The sequence below is a fragment of the Orbicella franksi genome, chromosome 12, assembly GCF_964199315.1.
Source record: "Orbicella franksi chromosome 12, jaOrbFran1.1, whole genome shotgun sequence".
Taxonomy (NCBI): domain Eukaryota; kingdom Metazoa; phylum Cnidaria; class Anthozoa; order Scleractinia; family Merulinidae; genus Orbicella; species Orbicella franksi.
Genome location: NC_138156.1, coordinates 15,218,762 through 15,238,418, shown reverse-complemented (window position 1 = coordinate 15,238,418; position 19,657 = coordinate 15,218,762). Strand labels below are relative to the sequence as shown.

Genomic DNA, 19,657 nt, shown 5'->3' with positions numbered 1-19,657 from the left:
ATTGCACAAAAATATTTGAGTGTTTTAAAGACGGAAGAATGATGTGGTTTTGCATGCAAGGCTCTCAAACTTGTTTAATAGAATGGTGCGTCAAATGACGATTTTAACGGAATTTGGTAATTTGCATATTTCTTTGAAATAAAAGGATATTTTGCCAAAAAAACTAGCCAGTAGTTTTTGTCATGCCCTAGCCTATCTACCATGAAAATATGAACGAAATCGAATTTTCTACCCTTGCCGAGTTATTTTCCATTTTTATGGACAGGGACTCTTAATACAATTTCAATTGTTTGTTTTCTATAAGCTCGCTTGTTTACAGAAAAATGTTCACAGACGGTATTTTCCTTGGACGGGCTCTGAGGGCTGATAGTGTCACGTGGATGAACGCTTTCACATCATGTGATCAATTTAAACCAATAAGAATCTGAGAAAATTTAGTGGTGAACTATAATGAATGATGTGAAAGCTTTGTTGTACTTGATAGATTTAAATGATCGTAGTTCAAATGAGTCATCAACTACTGTGAACAGACTAACTGCCAGAAAGCTTTTTAAACAATGGAAAATCAATCAACTTTCGAATTCTAGAGACAGGGAACCATCCAGAATTCCTGGTGGTGAGTGTTTTTTCCCCGATGTATGGTGATCCTACGTTTCATTGGAATATTAGAGCCCCCAGGAGGTACTCCCAGAAAAGTTGGGTGGGGGTGTGCGGCCTGCTTCCCACAATCCTTACCCTATTTATGACCAAAATCTGTGATATTCCCTAGCCTATTTAAGACCTGACCATATATTCGATACCCTATCAAATCAAAACCATGTTTCAGACCTGCGTTATGATACGTTCCCTAGTTCAGACCAATGTTAAATTACCGTTAACATAATTTGTGAAGGGCTTTTGTTAATTTTCTTTTTGATAATAATGAAAAAGTGGCTTCTTCTTAAAACATACCCATATCAAGGCTACAGTGCAAACACCATACCCTATTTATGACCAAAATGGCCAAAATAGGCTAAAATCGATACCCTATCTATGACCAAAATGGCTGAAAAACCATACCTTTTGGGGCTGCACATACCTGTATAGCTCATATAAGGGAATACCCCCGTGCAGTATTAGAGCTCTAGAACATCCCATTAGGTTTAGTGAAAGCAAAATGAGATTTCCAGAATAAAATTGTCACAAGGTACATGTACATGGTGTTATAATCTCATTATTCAAGCTCTCGCAGACAGAATCCAACCACTTATTGCAGAAATCAATGTTATTTAGGTCACATAGATAAATTACTCTATGTATCAATAGGACCATTCAACTTTGTACCAATGTCAGCTGTCAGTAACACAGTTTTGGTGATGTCTGAAACTAGCTCTTCTCTATCAAAAAGAGAATGACTGGAGGAAAAAGTTACATATAACAAAGCAACAAGAAAAAGAATCATACAAACATTTAACCTACCTGCTTTGAAAAAAAATAGTTAAAAAGTCATATTATTTATATACAGTAATTCCTAGTTACATGTATATCTAGCTACATATGTGTATGTAGTAAGTTTTGTTTTATTATTTTTGTGGATAATGTAAACTAAAGGCAGGTGTGGTCATGTGTTGATCAATTTCCTTGATTGATACTTGATCAACCCTTCACTGACCCTGATTGACACTCGATCAACATCTCAGTTGACAGTTGGTCGAGAGTCAACTATTTTGGATTGATGCATATGAGTCGGTTGACACTCGGTGGATGTTGATTGAGTGTTGATCAAGATTTTGATCGAGTGTCAATTACAGGTTGATTGGGGGTATCGATGGACACTCAACCACAGATGCATTTAGTACACATGATCTGTTTTTTGTCTGTTTACTCTGTTAATAGTCTCTGGAGAAAACCAAGAACCAATTTGAATTGTTAAACAATGCATTCAATATGTTTTGCTCTCTTTACTACTAGATACACAAAATAAGGATATGACAACTTCTTTTACAAAGATCTGACCAACTTGTTCTGTAATTAATTATTGCAGGAGCAGATCCAGGATTTTTCAATAATGCATGCCCCTGAAATGTTGCAATTTGAGAATTGAGAAAAGTAATCAAAACGATTGACTACAGCAAAACAACTATGGAGGGCTTTAGTGAGGATGAATGGTGGGGCATAAAAACGAGGCTCGATGTTTCACAGTAGAGTGCTGCCTTGTACCTCAAGGTTACTCACTGGTGTAACTGTTATCACTATTTTAGCTGATCACAATGAGGTACCTGTCCAGAGCGTTTGCCTTAACTCACTCACTTACTCATCCCTGTAGTGCCGGCTGTAGCAAAAGTTACCTTTATTTTTTCCATAATACAGGTACTCTCAATCAACCCCAGAACTGTTGCTTTGATTTGTACCATTCTCATTGTGTTGTTTACCATAAATCTTGTTTCATCAGTTTATTAAAATATTTAAAAAATGTTTTTGATTGTCTCATCAGGTTTGTTTACTGATTACTTTTCGTACACCATATATCATACACTGCTGATAGTTTTACACTTGATTCTGTTAACTGTTACACTGGCAACACCCACATGTACTAATAGGCCATTTTTGATGTATTAAAATTCAAACTTGGAGGCTTGAGGAAGTACAAGAAAAAAAATCACATTAAGGTTGAGGAATGAATAATTAATTTTTTTTGTTTTATTCCCCGAAGCCTCGTGGCCATGTTATAATTTTAATACAATGAAAATGGCCTATTAGAGAACCATTTTTTGCTTCTTTTGTACAAATTCAAACATTCTTTAACAATAGCTTATTGGCATTCAAGAATGCCTCTAATCACCAACATTCATGATCTAACCATTTGCACACATTCTTCTCCACATAACTGCATATATAGGACCATTCTACTTTTTGTGTTTCCACCTGTTAAGCAGTAGTCACATGCGTCTGTATGGCGCCTATTTTTAGAGAGGATGCAAACCAGAATGAATTGGCAAAGTAAGCTTGACAGAGAAGTTGCCAGTACAGGTCTCAGAAACTATTTCATGCAATGAGCAACCAACTCACTCACATGGGAAAGCCCTCTCAGACAGCATCACAACTTTTGGCTGTTGTAGTAAGCTTTCTGTGAAGTAACCTGACAAGTCCCGACGGCATTCACTTCAGAGAATTGATGATTGCGTAGCAGAGTCAGATTAGCCCGAATCATTATCAAGCTTCAATTTCAACAAATTTTTCCTTTTTTGTAAGAACTTGCAAACATCTAAACACCTGTTAGCTAATTTTCTCTTCTTGCGTTGTCATTTTAACTTGCATACTCTTATTATTTAAAAGATGTATCAAGTAAAATAAAGTCAATTTTGGACTTTTCCTTATCACGGGGATATTGTTATTACAAGAACTGTTCCAGTTAATTTTTTGCGTTAGACTCACTCACTCACTCAATCCCATAATGCCCAGTGGCATATAGGGCGTTAGACAGTTAAACTTTTAATAGTGTTTCATTAAACGTCTTTCAGGTCATCGATCAGTGCCTATTTAGGCATTTTAATGCTAAACAGTAACAAAAAAAATTAACTGTGCATGTTCCAGTTTCATAAAGTATCTTGCTGTCGTGTACATTGTAATTCATGATGCTGGATATCATTTTTACAGTCATGAAATTTACTGATTTAAACTGTTAAAATACTGTACATCTTGCTTGTGCTACCTATAGTAACTACTGCGTTTAAATTAGCTGTTGGGAATTTTAAGAAACAAATGGATAAAATAAATCCACTGTGAAGTCCAAATTCCTGAGTCCACTCATTTCCTCCATTAGTGGCAAAGATACCATTTCCGTTCCAGGGATGATTTGCAGTACAATCTGGGGATCATTTGCGGTCCACTTTGGGGATCATTTGCAGTCCTGGGCTGGGTTGTTCAAACCTGATTATGCTAACCCAGAATTAGCAAGAATTTTGATTTCAATTTTGCAACTTTTCGGTGAGGTTTTCTGTTATAATGTTTGTCCTTCAGTTTTAAGGTATCAGTGTACCCCAAATGACCATCATTCTTTGGCACCGCTTTACGGTGGGACGTTTGACGCAAACCCTAGTAAAGAACAGTGTAGCTCAGATATATGCAAACTACGCATACGTATATTATACGAGCATATTTTGCATATACGCCTATCTTAATCCACACACATGTGCGTATATACGCATGTGTATGTCTCCTTGTTTATGCATTCCCATAAGTTTCTTTATGGGAGGCATTGTTGGTCAAACAAGGGACATTATATTTCTGGGGATGAAAAAGGCTTCAAAGCGAAATTTGCATGTTGTTAAAACATCCTGCCGGTCAACGAAGCTATCATATTTTGAGTTTTCAATCACTTTGCAAATTTACCGACACTACCGTTTATGTTAAAAAATGTTCAAATGTTGTTTATAGTGGTCAATGCGCTTAGCTACACCTAGCTAGTTCACATGCATTCCACTTTAAATGAAGGAAACAAATATATCAACTAAACGTAGTAGTCTTAAAAATCGCAACTGGCAGACCGGTTGGCTATTTACAAGCATGACCGAGGAGTTGAACTAGGGTCTACCGAGAAACAACTCCAGCTAAGTGGTCAGAGCAGGACTTGAACCTGTGACCTCCGGATTTCAAGTCCAACGCCCCAACCACTTGGCCACGCTGCCTCCTTGGGAAAAGTTGTGTTTATTAACCCTTGCTTGATCTTAAGCTACCAAAAATCAGAAGAAAATTGAAACAGTCGCTTGAACTCCCTATTTTAACATGTGATCTTAATGTTTTTACAAGTAAAGATCTGTGTTTTGGTACATGTCGGCAAGTCGTTTGCAAAATATTTGCCTGAAGATCCTTGTCGAAAAAATGATAACTACGGTTATATTTGACACAGATCATTCATTCAAATGGTAAAATTGTTTATCAAAGTTTCTATGGTATACCGCTCACGTTTAGTTATTTTTTCTTCAAGGAAAAGTTCTGTGTTTCGGCACGTATTAGCAAGTCGTTTGGGAAGTGTTTATTGTCTGAACTGTTCTGAAGATCTTCATTGAAAAAAAAATATCTCTGGTTTTATTTGAAACAAATCATTCATTCAAACAGTAAAATGTTCTTTCTTTAGCCAAATAATTTTTTATCAAAGTTTCTATGGCGTGCTGCTTGCTTTTAGTTATTTTTTTCTTCAAGGAAAAGTTCTGTGTTTAGGCATGGATCGGCAAGTCGCTTGTGAGATGTTTATTGTTTGAAGCGCTCCGAAGACCTTGTCGAAAAAATTATATCTGCAGTTATATTTGACACAAATCGTTCATTCAAATGGTAAAATGCTCTTTCTTTAGCCAAATAATTGTTTATCAAAGTTTCACTGGCACGTCGCTCACGTTTAGTTATTTTTTCTTTGAGGAAAAGTTCTGTGTTTCGGCATGTGTCGGCAAGTCACTTGCGACAATGTTTATTGTTTGAAGCATTCCGAAGACCTGGTCAAGAAAATGATATCTCTATTTATATCTGACACAAACCGTTCATTCAAATGGTAAAAGACTCTTTCCCCTATGAAAGAAATGTTTATTGAAGTTTCTATGGTGTGCCACTCACATTTTGATATTTTTAATTTTCTTCAAGGAAAAGTGGTGTGTTTCGGGGCACGTTTCCAAGTCGCGCACTTGCTTGGACCGTGTTTACTTTGTGTCAAAAAAAGTTATCTTTCGGTTTTGTTTGCTCAAGGAAGATGGGATTGTTGAAGCGTGCATCCCTGGGTCATTTTAACAAAAAAACGGTAAATTTTTTATTTGACGGCAAAATACTCTCTCTTTTAATTATATTCAGTCAGTTAATTTTCTGTCAAGTGCCCAATGCAAAATGTTGGTTTCAGCTAACATTTTGCTAATAAGTCTAGTCTGAAGGCATACGTGCATATACTGTATACGCATATTCAAAATAAAGAAAACTCTTTCTCGCTCTGTGGCAAGCTGTCAAGCCATTGAAAACAACAATGATCTGTTAAGAAAAGAAAAAACGATAGGTTAGCTCACACATACTGATCAGGCATACTCATATATACATGTATGTGCGTATATGCATACATGTATGTTTGTATATGTATACGCGTATACACGTATTGGGCTGACGCAAATTACACGTATATTTTGGTTCGGATATATCTTAGCTGCACTGTATATATTTTCTGAAAGCGTAATAATTGTAGATTACGAAGGTATATTCATTAACAAAAAAATTTCAGGTTTTCCAAATATAACGCGCTATTTCTCAAAGTACAGAGGTTTACTAATCAAGTTTATTTCCGGTTGGAATTGAGCGGGAGAATGCGATCAACATCGGCATGTCTTCTTGACACCTTTCTCTAAAAAACAGTGTCGGGAAATTTTGATTACTTGTCTGGTTTGGTTTTGACACGCAGTTAAACTTGGAGAGTCGATAAAACATGCATTCTCCTCACTAAAATACTCGTAACTTTTGAAAGAAGCAAAAAATGAAAATTCCCCGACATTGTCTTTTAGCGTGATTATTGGGCAACGTTCTCTCCAAATTTCAGCAGAAAACGTTGAAAACTCCCCGGAAATGGACTCAAAATGTGCCCTTCACTAGCTGAAATTTTCGTTTCGAGATATGAAGGAAAATATTCTTTGGGGTATTCTTCTGGTGTAATGAGATAATTACACAAAACGTGTAAACATTATTGACATGTTGATCGACCAAATGAAGGCTCATTTTACTGTAACAATAGAGCTCATATCAATTACAAAGTGGGCTCAAATGTTGTTCCTGGCGGGAAATATCCTTTGCAAGATCTGAATTTCGCTGCTCACGCAATAAGGTTGGCGAGGAAATAATTTTCGTTCAATTCTTCGTTTTCCATTGTTTAAATGCCCTAGCTAATGTGGATTCACACTCCATCTAACGAAACAGGTTGAGAGATGTCGAAGACAGGTAAAAAGCGTTCGCGTAAACAAGGGAAAGGAACCCACAGGGACGTACGCATGCAGATCAAGAAGACCAGTAGTGCTTGTTTATAGGTTTTAGTGTGAGGAAGCTAAGCGTCTTAGATGCACCAGCATGTCCTCGTCCTATTGCTTGGAAACCAAGAACAGATGCTCACTGATCATTTGATTTCCAAGCCCTTTCCTCGTGGCGTCATATTGAAGGCAGTGTTCATATTCCTTGATGGGCAATGCTCATTTTGACAGGACACGATCCAAGATGAACCAAGGCCAGATCTTGTGGAAGCATTCTCCAACAAAGTCACATCTGCATGACAAAACCGGCAAGAGATTTTCTTGCAAGCGATTGCCAGCAAGAATTGTTCGACCAGCCAACTTTTTCCATGACTCTTGTGAGTTCAGTTCTGCAGGTTCATCTTTGCTTTTGTCTTCAATTTTCGACCAGCTAGCACTACCAGTCTCACTCTCCCATCGACTTTGTTCTTCCTCATCTAGAGCAATCAACTTCTCCTACTCAAAGTAGGAACCTGGGTCGCTAGCAGCTAACACATTAGCTCGGTCCTTATCGCAATTCAAAAGCTTTTTCGGCTTTGAAGGTTTTTTCACACTTGCAAAAGGACAAGGACTTTTGTGTTTTTTTCTTTGACAACAAGGAACGGGTGTACCATAAGCTTTTAAGTCTGTAATCTACAAAAGCAAAACACTCACAGCGGCACATCGCCGACCAATTTTAAAACATAACCATAAACGTGTGAAATTCGCACAACACCGTGTCAGTCACTTGATTTTTTAATGCAAATTTACTTTTTGTGACGATGTGTTGACAGCTATCAATTAAAGATAATTAATGGGAAGAAATGTTTTTCGTCAATAACTTTGCTTAGAATCAATCTTTTTTCATTGAATTTTTTTAAATGAATGATTGCAATAAGATCTATCTGAAAAAGAGAAAAAATTTTTTTTTGGAAAAATGATCAAATTTGGGGTACACTGATACCTTAAGTTTGACTAAGCTCAAACTGTACAAAACGTGAGCAGTAGAAACATTTTTATACAATAAAAATTAATACTTTGGTTAACTTTTAATCCTGGGTTAGCGTTAACTGGCTTTCAAACAACTCAGCCCTGGGATCATTTGTGGGCCTGTACAGAATTTCTATGTGGGAGGCGCAGTGGCCTCATGGTTAGTGCGCTCGTCTCCGGATTGAGTGGTCCGGGTTCGAGCCCTGGCCGGGGACATTGTGTTGTGTTCTTGGGCAAGACACTTTACTCTCACAGTGCCTCTCTCCACCCAGGTGTATAAATGGGTACTGGCAAACTTAATGCTGGGGGTAACCCTGCGATGGACTAGCATCCCATCCAGGGGGGAGTAGAAATACTCCTAGTCGCTTCATGCTACAGAAACCGGGATAAGCTCCGGCCTGATGGGCCACTTGGCTCGAATGCAGACTTTACCGTTACCTTACAGCACTTCTATGCACCTTGATACAGTATCAAAAGAGTTCCAAATGATAGGCCCCCTAAAGGAAAAAGGATAGGGCCCCTGAACATCAAACCAAGATTAAGAGTACTAGTGACAAGATTGGGATGGAAGAGACATTCCATTCAAGTGCAGAATGTTAAACAGTTGGTCGATCCAGTAGTTTCAATCAAATATAAAGCTTCATGTTTCATGATGTCATAATTATTGTTCATTATTTAGCCCCCATCACCTTCCAGCCACCTTCAAGAGGATAGCCATGCTGCAGTAAACACATTCACCATCAGACACAAGTTATTAGAGATCTCTACAAACTCGGTAAGTTGCTTATACAGCTCAAAAACTAACTGGATGGTTGAAAATGACTAATCTGTTTTTCAGTTCATTCAACTTATCTTTATTTAAAAAGTTGTCACATTCTGAAATAGCTTTGTGAAAAGAGAAAATAACTGACTATTTTTTCAGGTCAAGGAAAAGGGGGAAGTGGTGAAAAGAGTAGGGTCTACTGTATGCAGTAGATGTTCTCTTAAATTTGCAACCACTATTATAATCATACAACCAACTCTAGTTATGACCACCATTGTGAAAACCTATTCATTTGTCACTCACTCTGTAACTCAAATTTGTTATGAGAGAGCGCTTTTGTTTGCAACTGGCACCCGTTTTATGAAGCTCAATTTGGTGTAGAAATTTTCGTAGAGCTCTACAACTCTACGCTTTCATCACCAGTCTCCTCCTACGTGTTGGAAAGATACATTACCTCCTACTCCATAGCTTTCACCATAGTTGTGTATTGTTACTATGGTTACTTGCCTATTTCATAACATTTGATTTCAATTTGTAGCATATTCCTCCCATATATCTCATATTACACCTTTTACTGTTCATTTACAGAAAATATTCATTCACTTGAGTCTAAACTTGTTTCATTATGGTCAATATACTCTCATTAACACCAATATGACCTTCATTTGCGCGTAAGGAACGTTCAAGGATAACACTTGCATATGTATTAACATTCAAAATCATCAAAAGATAAACAATACCTTCCTGTGACATTCATTGGCTGTAAATGTATTTTCATTTTTGTGGAAAAAAAATTTGTTGTCACAAAACGACAATCATGTACACTTTTGGACAATCCTTTTTCAACAAGAGACTTTCAATGACACAATTTGCACAAAGGTGACAATCTTAAGTGTGGTGAGACAAACATTGCAGCCATAATAACATTTATTTTTGGAAGAGAGAATATCAGATTTGCTGAACAATATATCTCCTAATTGCCTCACTATTGAGGCATCGTGGCAAATATGTTTGCATGAAACAATACCATTGTCCACATGTAGGCCTGATTATCCTTTTGCTGTGTTCAAATGGGATTCTATTTCCTCGTGGCATTTGTGGGGAAATCTAACTGTTACTTTATCACATGTATACTGTAGTGCGCCCTCTGAGTTGTATGCAAAAGGTTCATAAGAGGCCGAATTTATATCTGCAAGGGGAGGATTGTGAAAGTACGATTTAAAAAAAGGTACATACGGTCCCTAGTTCTATAATCAAATTTTCAAGGAAAATTGGGCGCAATATTTCTGTTCAGAAGAATTACGCTAATGAGCTATTGTTTTCTCTTAACGTTAGGTGAAAACATGTCTGTCTCAGCGTACTAAAGATTGTCACCTTCATGGATATGGTTGTATAATAATGCAATTGATTGTGAGTGCTCATGCAAATTCTGTTATTGAAAGTCTTTTGTTGAAAAAGGATTGTCCAAAAGTGTAAATGATTGTCGTTTCATGACAACGAATTTTCATTCGACAAAAATAAAAATACATTTACAGCCAATGAATGTCAAGGGAAGATATTGTTTATCTTTTGATGATTTTGAATGTTAATACGTATGCAAATGTTATTCTTGAACGTTCCTTACGCGCAAATGAATGTCATATTGGTGTTCATGAGAGTATATTAACCATAATGAAACAAATTTGAACACAAATGAATGGATATTTTCTGTAACTGAACAGCAAAAGGTGCATATGTAAGTGTCATTAAAGTGTTATTATGGTTTACAGTATTTTAATAATCTTTTTAATGTACAATTCTGTATTGAGTTTACCCTCCATGCTTTAAGCCATATCTTCTACCATCTACATTCTACTCTCTATGTTCTACCAGCTACTCTCTTCAATCTACGCTCTACGCTCTACCATCTACCCTCCAAGTCCATCTATGCTCTACATTCTACCAGCTACTCTCTTCAATCTATGCTCTTCGATCTACAATCCACCATCTATCCTCTAAGCCCATCTACACTCTACTCTCTACGTTCTACCAGCTACTTGCTCTACGATCTACGATCTACCCTCTAAGCCCATCTACGCTCCACTCTCTACGTTCTACCAGCTACTCTGTTCGATCTACGCTCTACGCTCTATGATCTACCCTCTAAGCCCTTCTGCTTGGAAGGTTATTAGGGTTTCTTCATTATTTTTTTTAAACTTTTAATTTTTTAACGACGACTAATGAGCAGCACAAAGGAAGACTTCTTGTAGCTGTAAGCTTTTTTGTTTATTCCCGACGTGCTTCATCCCTATCTGAGACTTCTTCAGGAAATGACTTAAGTGTGTCTAAGTTTAACTTCCCATGGAAGTGAATAACTGGTGAAACATGCTGTAAAATGTACATTACAAGAAACACCTCATTGCACATGTTATTGTGTGTTGTTATATTTTGGGGGCCATAGGATTAGCGCTAACCGTATGGCCCCAAAAATATAAAAATAAAGTTAAAGAAAAAGTAAAAAAACATTAAAACATTAAAACATTAAAAAAATGCATCTTTTGTTTGGAAGGGTCCCAAAGAAATCCTATTAGAGTACATTATATAAACACCAGTGAAATACCAGGATTTTTCCTTTGACTAAAAAATCATATGTTCATCGCGTGCAGTGAAGATACTATTTTTATCTTTCACACTGTGAAGATATCATTCCTTTTTGATAACATTTTTCTTTTGTCCCTTTACCTACACTTAAATTTGTTGATGTATGATCGAAACAGCTTTGGATCTTCTTCGAACATCTTCGGCAACCTTCGGCAATATTCGGTAATCTTCGGAAAATGTTCGGAAGCGTTTGTCTGGCCTTCGGAACAATTTTGGAAAATCTTCAGAAATCTTTGGAAAGTGGTCAGAAATCTCCGGAAAATCGTCAAAAACGTCGTCATTAGTATGTTTATATAATAAACAGAATATTGCATGCCCACTTGTGGATACAAATTTTATCTTCTCGTGTTCAACTCAATGTCTGACTCGTTCGCTGCACTCACTCGTGAGATATCAAGTTGAACACTCGAAGATAAAATTCGTATCCACACATAGGCATGTAATGTCCTCTATTTCTTAGTTGTCACTATAGCAAGAATGATCGTATCAAACTTACGGACTATTTTATTGGTGAAACTAGTATTTTGTTTCCCGATTTATTTCTTCACAATGATGCTAATTTTAGCACTCTGCAGTTTTCTACCTATCAAAAGCGACTAAATAAATATCTGTACATTCCCTTTGTGTCGTTTCATCCCACAAGCAACAAGAGGGCCTTTATTAGAGGTGAGCTTATAGACCCTTTTCATAAATGACTGCCAATTTAAATTCTTTTGTGTGCATTTAAATTAGCCTCACAAAACTCATTTGGGAGTAAAAATTCTTTTGAATTATCTACTCAAAAACGAGGTTAGTCAGGCTAATTTTAATACTTACAAAAGAATTTATAATTGTCAGCCATTTATGAAAAGGGTCTATATAGAGCGGAAATCTGGCAACAGATTGTTTACATTGGTCAATCGATCAAGCATCAAACGAAATACATCGAACAAAAACGAGATGTGCCGCATTAGAGCTATGTCAACTAATATCTTAAGCATTGTTTTAAAGTACCTTGTATGCCTGCCTGGTGGTTGAGAGCCATCATAAGGCCTTGATAAACCCGTAAGTCATCAGCACGTTTTAAAGAATCAATATGTGTTCTGAAACTTCAAAGGCAGCTGATGTACCGTAATCGTGTTATCGGCGTTCAAAGTCAGATCAAGCCAGGCAGCAAAGTCCAAGAGCAGTTCTTGCTCAAAAGAAATACCCTCTGGTGAGGTGTGGCCCATTTGCCAAGCATTGCTAACATCAAAGTGTAGAAAGCGAGAACTGGTTTTAGAGTGTTTAAAGTTGTCTTGTATCGACCACCATGTTTTCCCGCGCACGAGGTGTAAAGACCCTTCCCGGCATGCATTGCGATCACATTCTGCGGACGTTTCTCAAACTGGTATAAACTAGATTGTTTAAACATAATATTATGTCCAGCAAGTAGCGATAGATCTGTGATCCAGGTTGCGTTGATTTTATTTCAAATCGGCATGATTTGCAGTGTTTCGAGTTTCTGGGATCAGCGGACATGCAGGTGTATGGAGACCCATACGTTGTGCAGAAGGGTTAATCTGTTAATCTGTCAGTCCTATTTATAGAGTGTTTTCACGTGAAGTCATCAAATTCTTAAATCCAAAACTAAACAACCACCAAAGTTGTTATCCTCATCAGGCATAAGAGGTACCAGCGAATTTTGAACTTCGAAGTTATGGCGGTGCGTGACATAGAGCTACGATCACGTTTGTCGAAAACTATGTATTTATCTCGTGATTTTTAGCCATTTAAGACATTGCCATATTTGGAAAAGTGCTTATTGAAATGTTTACTTGTTTTATGTTATTTTTATTTACACCTTTTTTGACCTGAAATCAACATTTTTGAGCTTATACATTTTGTGAAATTACCATTTTCAGGAGCCCATCATGGGCCCCTGCCATTTTGCTGTTTTCTAAGTGAAACTAACATCCTTGCCATCACACGTTAACATCAAATCAACATTTTAATCTATTTAGACCTGAAATCAACATCATTGAGCTTATACGTCGCATGAAATTACCATTTTGCTGTTTTCTAAGTGAAATTAACATCCTTACTGTCAAGTGTTAACGCAAAATCAACATTTTAACCTATTTAGACCTGAAATCAACATCATTGAGCTTATGCGCTGCATGAAATTGACATTTTACTGGTTTCTAAGTGAAACCAACATCCTTGCTGTCACGTGTTAACATCAAATCAACATTTTAACCTATTTAGACCTGAAATCAACATCATTGAGCTTATGCACTGCATGAAATTGACATTTTGCTGGTTTCTAAGAGAAATCAACATCCTTGCCATCACACATTAACATGAAATCAACATTTAAACCTTTTTTGACCTAAAATCAACATTTTTGAGCTTATGCGTTGCATGAAATTGAGATTTTGCTGCTTTCTAAGTGAAATCAAAGTCCTTGCGGTCGCAGCGGGCCAATCCTTTGCTATAATAAACTGAGGCAAGACTTCGACCTTATAACAAAGGCTTTGCATGCAGTTTTGTTTAGGTATGTTTAGCAATGTCCCGTAGTTTTTCCGCTAAGCTATACTTCATTTACGAGATATCGCATATGCAAAAAACACTTGGTTTTCCTAGCGGCATCTTTATAAAATGAAGCAAAAACCAGCGGCAAAAATACGGGACCACGTTTTTCTGTTGCATTGAGGACCACATGCAAAAATTCAAGCCCTTTCGCAAAAAATTTTTTTTCACCCAAATCGTCACTTAGCATGGTTTTGCACTCACCCCTTCAAGTGGTTTAACTCAGAACCACTAACATCAAGCTGGTTATCCAGAGACGTTTACCAGACTTAGACTGTATTGTCAGTTATAAATCTACTACTACTTTAGCACATCTATGTAAATAGTATGTTTGGGGGGGCCATATGATTAGCGCTAATCGTATGGCCCCCCAAAAATATAACAACACGCAATAACATAGGTATTAAGGCATTTCTTCTAACATCTGTTTACAGCATGTTTCAGCAGTTATTCACTTCCATGGGAAGTTAAACTTGGATATACTTATGTGCTGTATGTGCTGTTCAATGTTAGTTGTAATCATTCCCTGAAGAAGTCTCAGACAGAGACGAAACGCGTCGGAAATAAATAAAGCTTACAACTACAAGAAGTCTTCCTTTGTGCTGCTCACTAGACTTCGTTAAAAAATTTTAAAAAAAATTTAAAAATTCCAATAACCTTCCAAGCAGATGGGCTAAGAACGTAGATGGTAGATCACAGAGCATAGAGCGTAGATCGATAAGAGAAGTTGGTAGCACATAGACTGTAGAGCTTTGATGGCCTTAGAGGGTAGATGGTGGATGGTAAGATTGTATAGCATAGATCGAAGAGAGTAGCTGGTGGAACGTAGAGAGTAGAGTGTCGATGGGCTTAGAGGGTAGATGGTAGATCATAGAGTATAGATTGAAGAGAGTAGCTGGTAGAACGTAGAGAGAAGAATGTAGATGGTAGAACATATAGCGTAGAGCATACAGTATTGTGCAAAAGTAATGCAAGCGAAATGCATGAATTTCGTTCTTTATTCCCGTGATTTTTCGATGAAAGTTTGCTCGAAAGTTCAATTGAAATTTCGCAGCCTGTCGAGCGATAATTTTCTACAACAAAGGACAGGATATTTCTTTGAATTTTTTGATAAGTTAACAAAAAATCGTGTGTACTAATGATAATTCACCATCCTATACATGAAATTTTGCAAGGCGCTTAACTGCAGTTTGCCAGCATTCATGCAATTTTTGCAACTTTTTGCAACTGAACGATGTACTGACGAAAAAACTGTCATGTAACTTACACAAGATAAATTTGGATTCATGTATTTGTTTGTAAATTCATGTTGGAGAACACGATATGCAGTCATCGATCACTGTATAACATACAGTCACGTGCCCAAAATTTGCAAAAGGTTTTTAAGCAGCTTTGTTCTCTTGAGTTCAGTTTCATATGCAGAGAATTAGAATGTACTTGCCGTATTATGAAGACAGCAAGCTCAGTTTTTTCCACAAACAAAACAAAAACATCTCCAGTTCTGGGTATTAAGCTGCTAAAGCAAACAGCCACAAACAACTTGTGAGGTTCTTTACTTTAATAAAAAACTAGAATATTGTCAATGTTCGCAAAACCCTTTAGCTGCTGTTTATTCAATCCCAGCCCCTTCGTGGTTATTTGTTACAAAAATACTGGGTGTACTTTGCTCCATTTTCGTTGCCTATGTAGTATTCTTTGGGACTCTAAAACTTACAGCAAAAACCAATTCTGGAAGACCTCCTTCACAGTAGTGCAACCACGATTCATTGCAAAAATTTCTTACGAGTGCCTTGCTGGTGGCAAGACCTTCGCATGGCAGATGAACTCACGGTAATTCCATGGTTTGCCAACTTCTTCCACTGTTCTTCTAGCTCTAGCAGCTTTTTATCTCGCCGTTTTTGCACATCTGCTGATCTATAATTGCTTTTGCATCTGTAGACAGCTTTACTGGTCTTCTTGAGCATGGTATATCTGCCATGGGACCACTAATTCCTAGCTTAAATTCTTCATTAGTCTTTCATTCATAGCAGATGATTCCTAGTCAGGAATGGTCATTATGGCAGCAAACAGTGCAAGGCCATACAGAGACTGGGGTTGGCGCAAAAAATCATGTGGTTCTACACACTGTAAAAATGGCATTTTGGCAAGTGTATTCAGTGATTCATTTCAAGTCTTGCATTTATCAGAACTGTGGTGTTTGGGGGTTTTGGATTAAGTCAGCAATTGAGTGTTGCTAATGAAATAACCCAGGTGAGTTTCATAGCTAACAGTTCGTGGAGATCTTCAGAGAGGTCATTCATGTATTTCACTCATAGCTTTTAGCCTATTGATGAATGGAAGATCGTAAGAAGACTTGCCGCGCATTTTTGGGAACAACGAATTATTGTTCACAAAATCGTGAGAATTTTCTGAAGGAGCGAATTATCACTGAAAATATGTGACGAATTATCATGTACTGCAAATTATCATTCGCGCGGACTGGAACAATAGGCGTCAGGAAAATGGGGGGGAATCTCCTTGAAATATCATTTCAAGCGAAATTTCTTTGAAAAGCCAAGAAAAGCCAGGAATTTTGTCGAAATTCGTTTGCATTACTTTTGCACAATACTGTAGAGCGTATAGGGTAAACTCAATACACGATTGTACATTAAAAGATATAAAATACTGTAAACCGTAATAACACTTTAATAACACTTTAATATATGTGAGATAATAAAGAAAGCCAATAAATTACAATAATACAAAAATTACATCACAGATGATCAAGAAACTCGCACTTGCAACCTAATATTAATAGTGTATAATATAGTAATATAATAATATAGTATATTTGTTTGTGACTGTGACCATTTTTGAAAATTACCCGCTGGTCTTTCCCTTAGTTTTTAAGCTTTCATTAGCAACCACTCAAAGATTTGACTTTGGTCATACCTTGAAGAAAATGTGAGCTCTACTTGATCACATGTACCATTATATAAAACTACCCAATGATGGTGTTCTCTGGTCTGGATGGTTTCATGGCAGTCTGTGATGTTTTAAGTAGTCCAGGTTGTCCAGCCCTTCATGCTTCTAGCTTGGTTTACTCTATGTTTGTGACAAAATGTCTGTATTTTTGAGTGAATATCACACAGTTGCTTGTTGTACTGACAGTTTTGTTGCAACTCCTCCTTACAATGCTACCTTCTCAAGAAAATAATGTTTAGTACTGCTGGTATGCTATTTTACTTTGCCATTACTTTGCAAAGAGCCTGCATTAATTAATGCAGGCATCAATTTTTTCTTTTAATTAATATAATTTCAACAAAATGTGTTCTATGTTGGTATTACAAAAACATAAACTGAAGACCTAAACCTTTTATCTTTGACTCCATAAATAAAATAAATTCATTAGAGGAGGCTATGCAAGAATTTATTAATTTCAAGTTCAATAGATTTAATTAACTGATCAATATTTAGCAATGTGGCAATATTTTATTTTGATAAATTCATTTGTCAATGAGATAATTTCTGTGTTTTTTGTCCGTCCAATACTCCCTGAAAGTGCTCTAAAACATCAAAGTTCCCCCTCCCTACAGAAGGTGGTGGCCTCATTCCCTGATCTTCCTCTCCCAGCATGACCACAGCACCAGATGGGCAATGCCCACCTTGATCCAGTGGCCTTTTTTCTGAGTTTCTAATAAGTCTTACCTTAATACTGCAACAACACATACCATGTTTCATGTACTTTGCAAAAAAAATGAACATACCAATAATCCAGTGTTTATTAACACTAAGTTTCTGCCTATAAACTTTTTCTATTATAAAACTTTATGTGAATTGATGCATTACGTTAGCACTCCTTCAGCACCGATTAACATACATTCCTGTAGTTTTGCCATGACTGCTATCATGCAAGATGATCTCATGATGCAACATGATGATTGCTCATAGCTTGAGCTTGGACTGCTTGTGTCCACAGTAGTTCATCTGTTAACTTTTTGAAATGCTTGCTAGAGCGATAGACCAATCTTTCAGGTTTGGAGTCGAGCAAGTGCTCCCAAATTAAACACTATTTGATCCCTCAAGAGCATTGCCAAAAATCATGTTTGATGGTTTCATGCTCAAAAGTGTTTTTTCTGTGAACAATTTCTGTCCATTTTCTTATATAATTACATAATCTTTCATGCTTGATCATTTTTGTTTTCAAATGCCTATATAATCGCAACCATCCATTAGTAGCTCAGGAGAAAAAACATTGGTACACCAGGATTCGATCCCATGACCTCCAGCAGTTTTGCCACTTTGCCAACCTGCAATTGATGAATTAGTCATGAAAAACTCATAGTTACCTGCTTTGATTGACAACCATGGTAGGCTCAATTGATTGACACAGCGGGCCACACATTCAAACGTTGATTGAGATTATGCTGGAAATCACTCTATTTGCACAGCAAATGACTTTTTTACTTTATTGCTGGAAATCACTCAATTTAGGCCCAGTTCAGACACTGAACCTTTCATGAGCCAAACATATATATAATTCAAATTTGGACCGACCCAAATTATCAAAAGTATGCGTTTTGATTCAGACGTTAAACTTGATTTGTTGAACTTAATTTAATTTGAACCAAAACACATCAAAACATCAGCAGTTTTCAGGCAAAATTTAAACTGCTTGTAAAATAAGTTATAAAAATTCATGCATTAGGTTTGGCACATGAAAACTGCGATGTCTAAATCAAGCCACTCCAAAGTCGAAATTCCCAACTGAGGTAGGCAAGAAGAACAGCTGAGCCATTTCAATTTCAAATAACCGTTCTTAACTGATTGAGATGCTGAACTTTTCATGTGCTTAATTCTAGGTATTGGGTTCAGCTCATGAAAAGTCTGGCATCTGAACTAGGCCTACCTCAGCAAATGACTTGTTTTACTGGCCATATTATCTATTAATGAGTGTCATGAGCTGGCTTAAAAAGCCTTTTCATCAAGAATTGTTACTAAACCATGGATTGAGATACCATGCTCTCTGAGAGGACTATTAATAAATCATTCTAGCTCAGAATTCAAAAATACAGTACAGCCCAAAAATAATGCACGCACAAGAAGTGGCGCAAGAAGTTCTTGCGCCGCAAGAAGTAAAAGTGTCAAGTTTTTGCGGTTTACCCGCAAGAACATTCAAAATGCAAGAAGTTGAAAGTCTAACCGCAAGAAGCCGCAAAAAGTTGAAAATCTAACCGCAAGAAGCTGTAAGAACTTATGAATCATACTGAAAGCCAGAAGGTGCAAGAAGTTGATGCAGGTCAAACTGTCTGTTTGTTTATAAGTGCCATGTTGGTGGTCGAAATGCTCAGTGCTTGCTGGCAATGTTATCCATAAGATAAGTCACTGCAGTGGGAAGAGATATTTTTTGAACAGCTGAGACCAACTCTGGATTTATGTTTGCTTATACTGTGAAAATAATATCGAACACACTTGCTTATTACGTACTCGCGTGTTGATGACACCAAGAGGAAAAAAGCCCTTTGATCACTAGAACAGTCTGCCAGCAGATTACATGGCAATCAGGATACATCTCCAACTAATGAAGCTCATGAAGAAACAATCCACGTAGAAAAATCGAACTACAGTGTCATTAGCTTGGGTTCCACCAGTTTTGCTTCTGAATGCAAATTCATTGTCATTGAGAAGTGGTTTCTTCTTCTTGCGTAATCTGTGAGCGAAGACAACTTTCATTCAAATGTTGTGCTGAACT

At 37.0% G+C, this 19,657-nt stretch overlaps 2 protein-coding genes across 9 annotated transcripts in view; one reads left to right on the top strand and one right to left on the bottom strand.

The window, feature by feature from the left end:
• LOC145462359 (bridge-like lipid transfer protein family member 2) overlaps nucleotides 1-19,657 on the top strand; it is a 274,690-nt gene that overhangs the window by 170,902 nt on the left and 84,131 nt on the right. For all 8 annotated transcript variants that reach the window (XM_081445856.1, XM_081445860.1, XM_081445857.1 and 5 more), the window contains one exon: nucleotides 8,653-8,748. In XM_081445856.1, the coding sequence (XP_081301982.1) occupies nucleotides 8,653-8,748 (96 nt within the window). The remainder of the gene's footprint in view (nucleotides 1-8,652; nucleotides 8,749-19,657) is intronic.
• The window catches only part of LOC145462449 (cyclic GMP-AMP synthase-like receptor 2), a 266,104-nt gene that overhangs the window by 179,986 nt on the left and 66,461 nt on the right, over nucleotides 1-19,657 (bottom strand). The window lies entirely within an intron of this gene.